At 60.6% G+C, this 12,123-nt stretch overlaps 1 protein-coding gene across 1 annotated transcript; it reads left to right on the forward strand.

The window, feature by feature from the left end:
- Nucleotides 1-846: 846 nt before the first annotated feature.
- Nucleotides 847-11,750, forward strand: KPNB1 (karyopherin subunit beta 1). The gene is made up of 7 exons (XM_075582059.1): nucleotides 847-991; nucleotides 2,358-2,465; nucleotides 3,327-3,470; nucleotides 4,661-4,766; nucleotides 5,353-5,467; nucleotides 9,322-9,483; nucleotides 9,571-11,750. Coding segments are annotated over exons 1-7 (693 nt in total). The 5' UTR covers nucleotides 847-934; the 3' UTR covers nucleotides 9,572-11,750.
- The last annotated feature ends 373 nt before the right edge of the window (nucleotides 11,751-12,123 follow it).

Raw genomic sequence — 12,123 nt, forward strand, 5'->3', positions numbered from 1 at the left:
GTTTAGGAGTGAGGCCTGATAGTGACTGACGTCCTGTGTACGGAGCCTTTCTGATCCCCGTCCCCCGGTACCCGGGGTTTAGGAGTGAGGCCTGATAGTGACTGACGTCCTGTGTACGGAGCCTTTCTGATCCCCGTCCCCCGGTACCCGGGGTTTAGGAGTGAGGCCTGATAGTGACTGACGTCCTGTGTACGGAGCTTTCTGATCCCCGTCCCCCGGTACCCGGGGTTTAGGAGTGAGGCCTGATAGTGACTGACGTCCTGTGTACGGAGCCTTTCTGATCCCCGTCCCCCGGTACCCGGGGTTTAGGAGTGAGACCTGATAGTGACTGACACGTCCTGTGTACGGAGCCTTTCTGATCCCCGTCCCCCGGTACCCGGGGTTTGGGAGTGAGACCTGATAGTGACTGACGTCCTGTGTACGGAGCCTTTCTGATCCCGTCCCCCGGTACCCGGGGTTTAGGAGTGAGGCCTGATAGTGACTGACGTCCTGTGTACGGAGCCTTTCTGATCCCCGTCCCCCCGTACCCGGGGTTTAGGAGTGAGACCTGGTTGGTGACTGACCAAGTCCTGTGTACCACGGCTGTAACCCGCCACAATGGAGGTTAAAATGAACATTGGTGGCTGCAGTTGCATCCAGAACCCTCTAGTGCAAGACTGGCCAGCTCTAGTCCTCACAGGCCACCATCAGGCCCGGGATTGGGCATATCCCTGCTTCAGCACAGGTGACAATCGTTGTGATTGAGCCCACCTGTGCTGAAGCGGGGATATCCCTAATACCGGACGTGTTGGCCGCCCCTGCACTAGTTGCGGTTACATTGAGGGGGGCTCAGCCTTGCTGCTGTTGCTTTGTGCGCAAGCGGCACCTCAGTCTAACAGTGTGTTTGGGGGGGGGGGGTCTCCATGCAGTGCTAGGAGGCGAATTCCTCAAGTACATGGAGGCGTTCAAACCGTTCCTCGGCATCGGACTGAAAAACTACGCAGAGTATCAGGTGAGGCTGTTATAGGGGCGAGTCGCAGGTCCTGTACCCCTCAACCTGACCCCGCTCGCCCAACACCCACATCCTGAAGCAGGGTTTCCAGTCACTGGGTCTGTACCCACCGCTGTCTTTGCCCGGGAGAGATTGGGCAGATTACTGGGCGCTCATACCCCAACCAGAAATAAGGGAGCAACCTCCGGAGGGAATCGTGCGAGTAACGGGTATCCTGCCACGGGTTTCACTTGGGACGCTAGCGAGTAACGGGTATCCTGCCGCGGGTTTCACTTGGGAGCCGCGTGCGAGCGAGTAACGGGTATCCTGCCGCGGGTTTCACTTGGGAGCCGCGTGCGAGCGAGTAACGGGTATCCTGACGCGGGTTTCACTTGGGAGCCGCGTGCGAGCGAGTAACGGGTATCCTGCCGCGGGTTTCACTTGGGAGCCGCGTGCGAGCGAGTAACGGGTATCCTGCCGCGGGTTTCACTTGGGGTGCGAGCGAGTAACGGGTATCCTGCCGCGGGTTTCACTTGGGAGCCGCGTGCGAGCGAGTAACGGCTATCCTGCCGCGGGTTTCACTTGGGAGCCGCGTGCGAGCGAAGTAACGGCTATCCTGCCGCGGGTTTCACTTGGGAGCCGCGGTGCGAGCGAGTAACGGGGTATCCTGCCGCAGGTTTCACTTGGGACGCGTGCGAGCGAGTAACGGGTATCCTGCCGCGGGTTTTCACTTGGGACGCGTGCGAGCGAGTAACGGCTATCCTGCCGCGGGTTTCACTTGGGAGCCGCGTGCGAGCGAGTAACGGCTATCCTGCCGCGGGTTTCACTTGGGACGCGTGCGAGCGAGTAACGGGTATCCTGCCGCGGGTTTCACTTGGGACGCGTGCGAGCGAGTAACGGGTATCCTGCCGCGGGTTTCACTTGGGAGCCGCGTGCGAGCGAGTAACGGCTATCCTGCCGCGGGTTTCACTTGGGAGCCGCGTGCGAGCGAGTAACGGGTATCCTGCCGCGGGTTTCACTTGGGACGCGTGCGAGCGAGTAACGGCTATCCTGCCGCGGGTTTCACTTGGGACGCGTGCGAGCGAGTAACGGCTATCCTGCCGCGGGTTTCACTTGGGAGCCGCATGCGAGCGAGTAACGGCTATCCTGCCGCGGGTTTCACTTGGGAGCCGCGTGCGAGCGAGTAACGGGGTATCCTGCCGCGGGTTTCACTTGGGACGCGTGTGCTTGTGGCGACTGACCCTTTGCATGGAAATCTTCCTTATGATGCATTTCTGTGACTCGCCCGTCTCCTCGTACCCCACCCCCTTGCTGGCCCTCCTGTCTGACCCATCGTTGTCCCCCTGCTCTCCTCCTCCTCTCTGACGCGTCGTCCCCCCCTCCCCAGGTGTGCCTGGCTGCGGTGGGACTGGTGGGAGATTTGTGCCGAGCTCTGCAGACAAACATCCTGCCGTTCTGTGACGAGGTCATGCAGCTGCTTCTGGAGAACCTCGGGGTAAGAGCATGGGATGGGGGGGGCGCGGGGGGTGCAGTGCCGGCTGTCTGGGGGGGAGGGTGCTGGGGGTGGGGCAAAGTGCCGGCTGTCTCGGGGTGAGGGGCAAAGTGCTTGGGGGTGGGGCAAAGTGCTGGCTGTCTGGGGGTGAGGGGGGCAAAGTGCCGGCTGTCTGGGGGTGAGGGGGCAAAGTGCTTGGGGGTGGGGCAAAGTGCTGGGGGGTGGGGCAAAGTGCCGGCTGTCTGGGGGTGAGGGGGCAAAGTGCTTGGGGGTGGGGCAAAGTGCTGGCTGTCTGGGGGTGAGGGGGGCAAAGTGCCGGCTGTCTGGGGGGTGAGGGGGCAAAGTGCTGGGGGTGAGGGGGCAAAGTGCCGGCTGTCTGGGGGTGAGGGGGCAAAGTGCTGGGGGGTGGGGCAAAGTGCCGGCTGTCTGGGGGTGAGGGGGCAAAGTGCTGGGGGGTTGGGCAAAGTGCCGGCTGTCTGGGGGTGAGGGGGCAAAGTGCTGTTCCCACCATCTGGGACTATATAGACACATGGATACTGGAGCCTGCAGACTGTACACCCAGCGCTGTACGTGCGGGTACAGAGGAGCTAGTACGGCAGGATGTCCCACATAATGCGCTGCCCATGCGCACGGCGCTGTACGTGCGGGTACAGAGGAGCTAGTACGGCAGGATGTCCCACATAATGCGCTGCCCATGCACACGGCGCTGTACGTAGGAGGGGATTGCTGCATACAATGCGTGTGACCTTCCCTGCGTGTGGGATGCGCAGTTTCTCCCGGCCGCCGCGCTCTGGCCGGGAATGTATGAACGCGCGCCCGCCCGCCCTGTGTGTGTGTTTCTGACGCCCGCGTGCGCTCTGACAGAACGAGAACGTTCACCGCTCCGTGAAGCCGCAGATCCTGTCCGTGTTCGGCGACATCGCGCTCGCCATCGGCGGGGAGTTTAAGAAGTACCTGGAGGTCGTGCTGAACACCTTGCAGCAAGCGTCGCAGGCGCAGGTGGACAAGGTAAGCGGACGGGTGTCCTGCGGGGCGGGGGGCAGGAGAGGTTACATCTTCCGTTTGCACTTCCTATGGGCCGTGCGGTCACCGTGGTGCTTTGTGGGAAGGTGGAGGCCTGCAGAGCCGGGCTGTGTTAATTCCGCCTCTGGGAATCGCCGTATTTCCACAGTGGGGCCGGAGCAAAGTTAGGGAAATGGTCCCTTTCTGTGACCTGGGGGGATACAGACGTGTCCACCGACACGCCACATGTTTGGGATTTGGGAGGGCGGGGCGCGGAGGGCTCTGTCTGAGGATGACATGTTCATGCACCACGCAGAATCCACGCTGTGTTGATTATGAATCTCTGAAGACTTCTCTCTGTGTGCTACTCCGGGGGGGGGGGGGGGGCTCGGTGTAAATGGCTCTGATCCAGTCCCAAACTCCCTGCTACTCCGGGGGGGGTGGGGGGAGGGGCTCGGTGTAAATGGCTCTGATCCAGTCCCAAACTCCCTGCTACTCCGGGGGGGGGGGAGGGGCTCGGTGTAAATGGCTCTGATCCAGTCCCAAACTCCCTGCTACTCCGGGGGGGGGGGGGGGAGGGGCTCGGTGTAAATGGCTCTGATCCAGTCCCAAACTCCCTGCTACTTCGGGGGTGGGGGGGGGTGGGGGGGAGGGGCTCGGTGTAAATGGCTCTGATCCAGTCCCAAACTCCCTGCTACTCCGGGGGGGGACAGGGGAGGGGCTCGGTGTAAATGGCTCTGATCCAGTCCCAAACTCTGCTTCTCCTGGGCACGTTACTTTATCTCCCTGCGCCTCAGGCCCCAGAAACAGAGTGTAAGCTCTGCGGGGCAGCGACTGTCTGTAAATCCTATGCTCTGGGTCCCATTGCGAGAGACGCGCTGTATGAAAGGGTTAATGTATGTGTGTATCCGGTTCTGTTTCCCCCTGAGGGGCTGCTGCCTGTAACACCTTCCCTTGTCACCATCTCGCCAAGGCAGGGGGTCCCCAGAGCTGTAATTAAAGGGTCAATAAGAGCCGGTTACACTGCTCCTTTAAATAGAGTGACCGCTGGTTACAGCGCGGCGTCCGTCAGGGAATGTAACCTCTCTGTGCTGCAGCGGGGGGTTGGATCCGCAGCTCTGCTGCAGCGGGGGGTTGGATCCGCAGCTCTGATTGGTTGCTGCGAGTTGAGCAGTGACCGCCCCGTCTCTCCCCAGACAGACTACGATATGGTGGATTACCTGAACGAGCTGCGGGAGGGCTGCCTGGAGGCGTATACGGGAATCATCCAGGGGCTGAAAGGGGACCAGGAGAACGTGCACCGTGAGTACCGCCCCGAGAGGGGGTGCGGGGGGGGGTAACCTAACCGCCCCGCCTCTCCCTAACCCCCCCGCCTCTCCCTGACCCCCCCGCCTCTCTCCCTGAACCCCCGCCTCTCTCCCTGAACCCCCCCGCCTCTCTCCCTGAACCCCCCGCCTCTCTCCCTGAACCCCCCGCCTCTCTCCCTGAACCCCCCGCCTCTCTCCCTGAACCCCCCGCCGCTCTCCCTGAACCCCCCGCCTCTCTCCCTGAACCCCCCGCCTCTCTCCCTGAACCCCCCGCCTCTCTCCCTGAACCCCCCGCCTCTCTCCCTGAACCCCCCCGCCTCTCTCCCTGAACCCCCCCGCCTCTCTCCCTGAACCCCCCCGCCTCTCTCCCTGAACCCCCCCGCCTCTCCCTGAACCCCCCCGCCCCTCTCCCTAACCCCCCCCCCCCCGCCTCTCTCCCTAACCCCCCCGCCTCTCTCCCTAACCCCCCCCCCCCGCGCCTCTCCCTAACCCCCCCCGCCTCTCTCCCTAACCCCCCCGCCTCTCTCCCTAACCCCCCCGCCCCTCTCCCTAACCCCCCCCCCCGCCTCTCTCCCCTGCAGCTGATGTGATGCTGGTGCAGCCGCGTGTAGAGTTCATTCTGTCGTTCATCGATCACGTCGCCGGAGACGAGGATCACACGGACGGCGTGGTGGCGTGCGGCGCCGGCCTCGTCGGGTGAGTACAGCCTTTGGCGCGCGCTCTGCAGAGACGGGCGTTACACGGCCGTACCAGACCATTATTAGGCTTGGCGAGTAGAGGGCACCTCGCTCGCGGGGGTCGGGTCCGCTCTGACCCCTAATAAACACATTGTAGCGTGGCTAAAAAATAGGCCCAATGTGGTCCTGATGTGATCACTGGATCCCCTGGAGAGGTCCGTGGCCGCTGTATAACGAGATCACTGAATCCCCTGGGAGAGGTCCGTGTGCGCTGTATAACGAGATCCCTGAATCCCCTGGGAGAGGTCCGTGGCCGCTGTATAACGAGATCACTGAATCCCCTGGGAGAGGTCCGTGGGCGCTGTATAACGAGATCCCTGAATCCCCTGGGAGAGGTCCGTGGCCGCTGTATAACGAGATCCCTGAATCCCCTGGGAGAGGTCCGTGGCCGCTGTATAACGAGATCCCTGAATCCCCTGGGAGAGGTCCGTGGCCGCTGTATAACGAGATCACTGAATCCCCTGGGAGAGGTCCGTGGGCGCTGTATAACGAGATCCCTGAATCCCCTGGGAGAGGTCCGTGGCCGCTGTATAACGAGATCCCTGAATCCCCTGGGAGAGGTCCGTGGCCGCTGTATAACGAGATCCCTGAATCCCCTGGAGAGGTCCGTGGCCGCTGTATAACGAGATCCTGAATCCCCTGGGAGAGGTCCGTGGCCGCTGTATAACGAGATCCCTGAATCCCCTGGGAGAGGCCGTGGCCGCTGTATAACGAGATCACTGGATCCCCTGGGAGAGGTCCGTGGCCGCTGTATAACGAGATCACTGGATCCCCTGGGAGAGGTCCGTGGCCGCTGTATAACGAGATCCCTGAATCCCCTGGGAGAGGTCCGTGGCCGCTGTATAACGAGATCCCTGAATCCCCTGGGAGAGGTCCGTGGCCGCTGTATAACGAGATCCCTGAATCCCCTGGGAGAGGTCCGTGGCCGCTGTATAACGAGATCACTGAATCCCTGGAGAGGTCCGTGGCCGCAGTTTAACGAGATCCCTGAATCCCCTGGGAGAGGTCCGTGGCCGCTGTAGAACGAGATCCCTGAATCCCTGGGAGAGGTCCGTGGCCGCTGTATAATGAGATCCCTGAATCCCCTGGGAGAGGTCCGTGGCCGCTGTAGAACGAGATCCCTGAATCCCCTGGGAGAGGTCCGTGGCCGCTGTATAATGAGATCCCTGAATCCCCTGGGAGAGTCCGTGGCCGCTGTAAAACGAGATCCCTGAATCCCCTGGAGAGGTCCGTGGCCGCTGTAGAACGAGATCCCTGAATCCCCTGGGAGAGGTCCGTGGCCGCTGTAGAACGAGATCCCTGAATCCCTGGGAGAGGTCCGTGGCCGCTGTATAACGAGATCCCTGAATCCCCTGGGAGAGGTCCGTGGCCGCTGTATAACGAGATCCCTGAATCCCCTGGGAGAGGTCCGTGGCCGCTGTATAACGAGATCCCTGAATCCCCTGGGAGAGGTCCGTGGCCGCTGTATAACGAGATCCCTGAATCCCCTGGGAGAGGTCCGTGGCCGCTGTAGAACGAGATCCCTGAATCTGAATCCCCTGGGAGAGGTCCGTGGCCGCTGTATAACGAGATCCCTGAATCCCCTGGGAGAGGTCCGTGGCCGCTGTATAACGAGATCCCTGAATCCCCTGGGAGAGGTCCGTGGCCGCTGTATAACGAGATCCCTGAATCCCCTGGGAGAGGTCCGTGGCCGCTGTATAACGAGATCCCTGAATCCCCTGGGAGAGGTCCGTGGCCGCTGTAGAACGAGATCCCTGAATCCCCTGGGAGAGGTCCGTGGCCGCTGTATAACGAGATCCCTGAATCCCCTGGGAGAGGTCTGTGGCCGGTGTATAACGAGATCACTGGATCCCCTGGGAGAGGTCCGTGGCCGCTGTATAACGAGATCCCTGAATCCCCTGGGAGAGGTCCGTGGCCGCTGTATAACGAGATCCCTGAATCCCCTGGGAGAGGTCCGTGGCCGCTGTAGAACGAGATCCCTGAATCCCCTGGGAGAGGTCCGTGGCCGCTGTATAACGAGATCCCTGGATCCCCTGGGAGAGGTCCGTGGCCGCTGTATAACGAGATCCCTGAATCCCCTGGGAGAGGTCCGTGGCCGCTGTATGGAAGGTGATATTTCTGGGTTAGAGGGTCTCCAGACTCACCTGTCGGGCGGGGCCCCCCCTGCTGGTCAGTGTCACACTCCTGGTCACTGAGGAGACAGTCTGATAGAAGTGACGTAGCATCCTGAGACACACGGCAGCGGAGGGTCCGGTTTTGTTGCGGTCCTTCCCGGGGTATCGTGCTCCATGAGGGGAGAAACACCCGAATATTAGCAAGATAAGCCTATCCTACAAAAGCGATCCTGCTCAAACTACTGGGGGGGGGGGGCCTGTCAGCCGACGCGTCTCGCAGAGCGCTTTCATCTGCGCGGAGGGCTCTGTCTGAGGATGACATGTTCATGCACCACGCAGAATCCACGCTGTGTTGATTATGAATCTCTGAAGACTTCTCTCTGCTTCTCCGGGGAGGGGGGGGGGGAAGGGGCTCGGTGTAATGGCTCTGATCCAGTCCCAAACTCTCTGCTTCTCCGGGGAGGGGGGGGGGGAAGGGGCTCGGGTGTAAATGGCTCTGATCCAGTCCCAAACTCCCTGCTTCTCCGGGGGGAGGGGAAGGGGCTCGGTGTAAATGGCTCTGATCCAGTCCCCAAACTCCTCTGCTTCTCCGGGGGGGGGGGGGGAAGGGGCTCGGTGTAAATGGCTCTGATCCAGTCCCAAACTCTCTGCTTCTCCGGGGGGGGGGGGGGGGGGAAGGGGCTCGGTGTAAATGGCTCTGATCCAGTCCCAAACTCCCTGCTTCTCCGGGGGGAGGGGAAGGCTCGGTGTAAATGGCTCTGATCCAGTCCCAAACTCCCTGCTTCTCCGGGGGGGAGGGGGAAGGCTCGGTGTAAATGGCTCTGATCCTGTCCCAAACTCCCTGCTTCTCCGGGGGGGGGGGGGGAAGGGGCTCGGTGTAAATGGCTCTGATCCAGTCCCAAACTCTCTGCTTCTCCGGGGGGAGGGGAAGGGGCTCGGTGTAAATGGCTCTGATCCAGTCCCAAACTCCCTGCTTCTCCGGGGGGGGGGGGGGGGGGGCTCGGTGTAAATGGCTCTGATCCAGTCCCAAACTCTCTGCTTCTCCGGGGGGGAGGGGGAAGGGGCTCGGTGTAAATGGCTCTGATCCAGTCCCAAACTCTCTGCTTCTCCGGGGGGAGGGGAAGGGGCTCGGTGTAAATGGCTCTGATCCAGTCCCAAACTCCCTGCTTCTCCGGGGGGGGGGGGGGGGGGGCTCGGTGTAAATGGCTCTGATCCAGTCCCAAACTCTCTGCTTCTCCGGGGGGAGGGGAAGGGGCTCGGTGTAAATGGCTGATCCAGTCCCAAACTCCCTGCTTCTCCGGGGGGGAGGGGAAGGCTCGGTGTAAATGGCTCTGATCCAGTCCCAAACTCTCTGCTTCTCCGGGGGGAGGGGAAGGGGCTCGGTGTAAATGGCTCGGGTCCATTTCCAACCTCTCTTCCTGATCATGTATTCATAGTGACAGTAGTTAGAAGGTTCTCGGCGCTGCTGTTTGAGGCCTTGTTGATATGGCAGCGGTTCACTTTGGGAGCATAACCTTACAGCCCCGCCCGTGGTCATCATTACAGCTTCCTCTGTCAGACAGAAGTCCTCACGCCCACCACTGACCCCTTCCATGAGATTGCCCCGTCCCTGAGCAGAACCTCAAACTGTCGGGCACGGGGCTGTGTTTGGTGACCGGGGTGTGAGCTGCTTCTCTCTGTCCCCCACTCCCCCCCCCAGTGACCTGTGCACGGCGTTTGGGAAAGACGTCCTGAAGCTGGTGGAGGCGCGGCCGATGATCCACGAGCTGCTGACCGAGGGTAGGAAGTCCAAGACCAACAAGACCAAGACGCTGGCCACATGGGCGACAAAGGAGCTGAGGAAGCTGAAGAACCAAGCCTGGTAAGGAGGGTTCCCGGGGTTCAGGGCGGGGTGCGTGCGCCCCCCTGTGATGTCCGCTCCACCCATCTCCTCCTCCTCTCTCTCCAGACCTCACCGGCGGTGGGCCTGAGCCCGACATCCCCACTGAAGAAGAAAAACCTCCACACACACACGAGAGAGAGAGGAGAATGCTGATGAGTCCCGGCGGGAGTGAGGAGTATGTGCGCGGATAGTGAATGCTTGGGAATGAGAGGGTGAGTGAGTGAGTGAGGCTTCAAACACAACCACATGGAAAAATCCAGCCACAGCCGTGCTGTGAGAAGCAGAGACTCCCTGGGACTCCCCCCCCCTCCCCGGGGAGAGGAGAGAGACCCTCCACTCTTATGGATAGAAGGCGTCTGCCGTCTGCCGCTGCAGAGCCGCAGTGACTGGCGCAATGACACTACACTTGGGGGGGTTTTCCTTTGAACCATCTGGCCGCTAAGAATATTTTCTTTTTCTATATATATATAAATATATATATTTGTTTTTCTTTCCCTGCCGAACGCAGCCCCCCCCCCCCTTTTTTCCCCCCATCACTTGCTGTGGTGTCCGCCCAGCGCGTGAGGCCGAGCGTGGACTGAGCAGAGGGGGGGGGTGACTTGGATCCCCTCCCGGAGTGAGTGCGTGCGTGAGTGTGAGTGAGGAGAGCTGTTCCACATTGATGAGCTTCAAGTCATTTTTGCAGTTTAATAACCTCCATCACAGGCTGGAAGCGTCAAACCTTCTCCGCGCTAACCCCCCCCCCCTCCCCCTGTTCATCTAGACTAATGGGGGGGGGGGGAGCGAAGCTGTCACCAGGTTTCTAGATTACCAAGCAAGGTCTGTTACTCTAGGTTCATTATTTTTTTCCCCCCCCTTTCTATCGTTTAAACCCCTCCCGCTGAGACGGCAGGTATGCAAGGCCTCTCGGGCGGTGGAGGCGGTTGAGGGAAACAGACTGAACTAGTCTCGTAGTAAGCGCGCGCTGCCTGTGGCGTTCACGTCTCCTGTTTTTTTTTTTTGATCTGTGAATTGGGGGGGGGGGGGGGGGAGAGGAGAGAGCAGGGGAATTGTACAGAAGTTCAACCGTGAAAGCTGCCTTCAAAACGACCCCCCCCTCAAAGCAATGATATACATTTTGAAGGGAGCGACTAGGGGGTGGGGGGTGTTTGCCCCCCCATGTCTCCCGCCGCCCCCATGTCTCCCGCCCCCTTAATTTCAGAGGGTAGCAGCCCTGACGCTCACCAACGTGCCAAAGAGAATCAAAATCTGTACCGCTGTCTGCAGAATGTGAAAATTAACCCTTCCAACGCCGGATGTCTGCGGGGAGGGGGGGGGGTTGCTGACAGTTAAAGCGACACGCGAGAACACGGGGGGGGGGGAGGGGGGCGGACGCCACGCCGTTTTTCCTGAGCTGTTGCCGGATTTTAGTTCATGGGACTTTTTCACGCGACATTGGTTCTCCTGCTGCACTTACAGAGAAATGGCCGGATGTAAAGAACGCGGAACGCGCGGGGGGAAAGGAAGGACTGATTGTAGGTATATTCTCCGCGCTGGCCGGAGGACGCGGGACGCGGCGCTTGTACAAGGTTCTAATTTTTTTCACTGCAGTTGAAGATTAATAAAAAAAAAAATGGTGTCAAACCCTCCCCCTGCGCTTCCTCTGGTGTTCTTGGTGGGATCCCGCGTGGGCTGGGCTTGCACGCCCCCCCCGGTCACGCCTCCCTGCCTGTACCGCGCACGCTCTGTTTTTTGTTTGAGCGCCGACGCCTTGCACGGAAGATGTGGCAGCGGGAAGGGTTGCGCAGCGCGGCGTTTGCTCTCCCCCTCGTTAGGATTGGTAGTTTCTAGTTGAAGGCGTAACGAGCCGCCTGCGGGGAGGGTGAATCGGTCCGTGTCCCCCCCTCCTCTCCCACGGCCGGCTCACGGTCACCTCCCATATGTAGCAGCTTCTGTGACTCCCCCCCGGTGCTGGCGGTGTGGCCGGGATGGGGGTTAATGGGTGGGGGGGGCGTCTCGGCACGAATCCCAGCAGGGACCCCCCCCCCCCCCACCTGCTGCGCCTCTGCGTATTAACCCTGTCAGTGCTGGCAGGTTGTACCCTTCCCCCAGCACTGCTTTCTGCGCTGGGGCGGTGCCCGGTTACCTGAGGGGGGACGGGGGGGGGGGGGGCGGCGGCTGATCATTCCTCAGTGCTTCCTGTATGAGCTGTGCTGTTTGTACGCTGCAAGGAGAATAAACACTGACACAGTGATGGAAATAAAAAACCAACGTGTGCGTGTCTGACTGAGCTCTGCACCGACACCTCACTGCACCTACACACACACACACCTATATATTGTACCTGCAGTCCCTTATCACTAACAGATAAATACCTCCCCCTGCTGTGTGTATTTATAACACACTCCCCCCTGTGTAATAATGGTGTTGGGGAGGGGGGTTTCCCTGCTTGAACCCCCTGGTCCGTTATTAACACATCCGACCCAGTTTCGCTACTTCGGTCACTTGCAGTTACTGCTACATCTGGTGCGGTTACTCACAAGCGGCCTTAGTAATAATGCTCCGTTCTCCTCTGCGTGTGGCGGCCTTAGTAATAATGCTCCGTCTGCGTGTGGCGGCCTTAGTAATAATGCTCCGTCT

Source organism: Ascaphus truei, unplaced genomic scaffold (genome assembly GCF_040206685.1).
Source record: "Ascaphus truei isolate aAscTru1 unplaced genomic scaffold, aAscTru1.hap1 HAP1_SCAFFOLD_1852, whole genome shotgun sequence".
In the NCBI taxonomy this organism is placed as follows: Eukaryota; Metazoa; Chordata; class Amphibia; order Anura; family Ascaphidae; genus Ascaphus; species Ascaphus truei.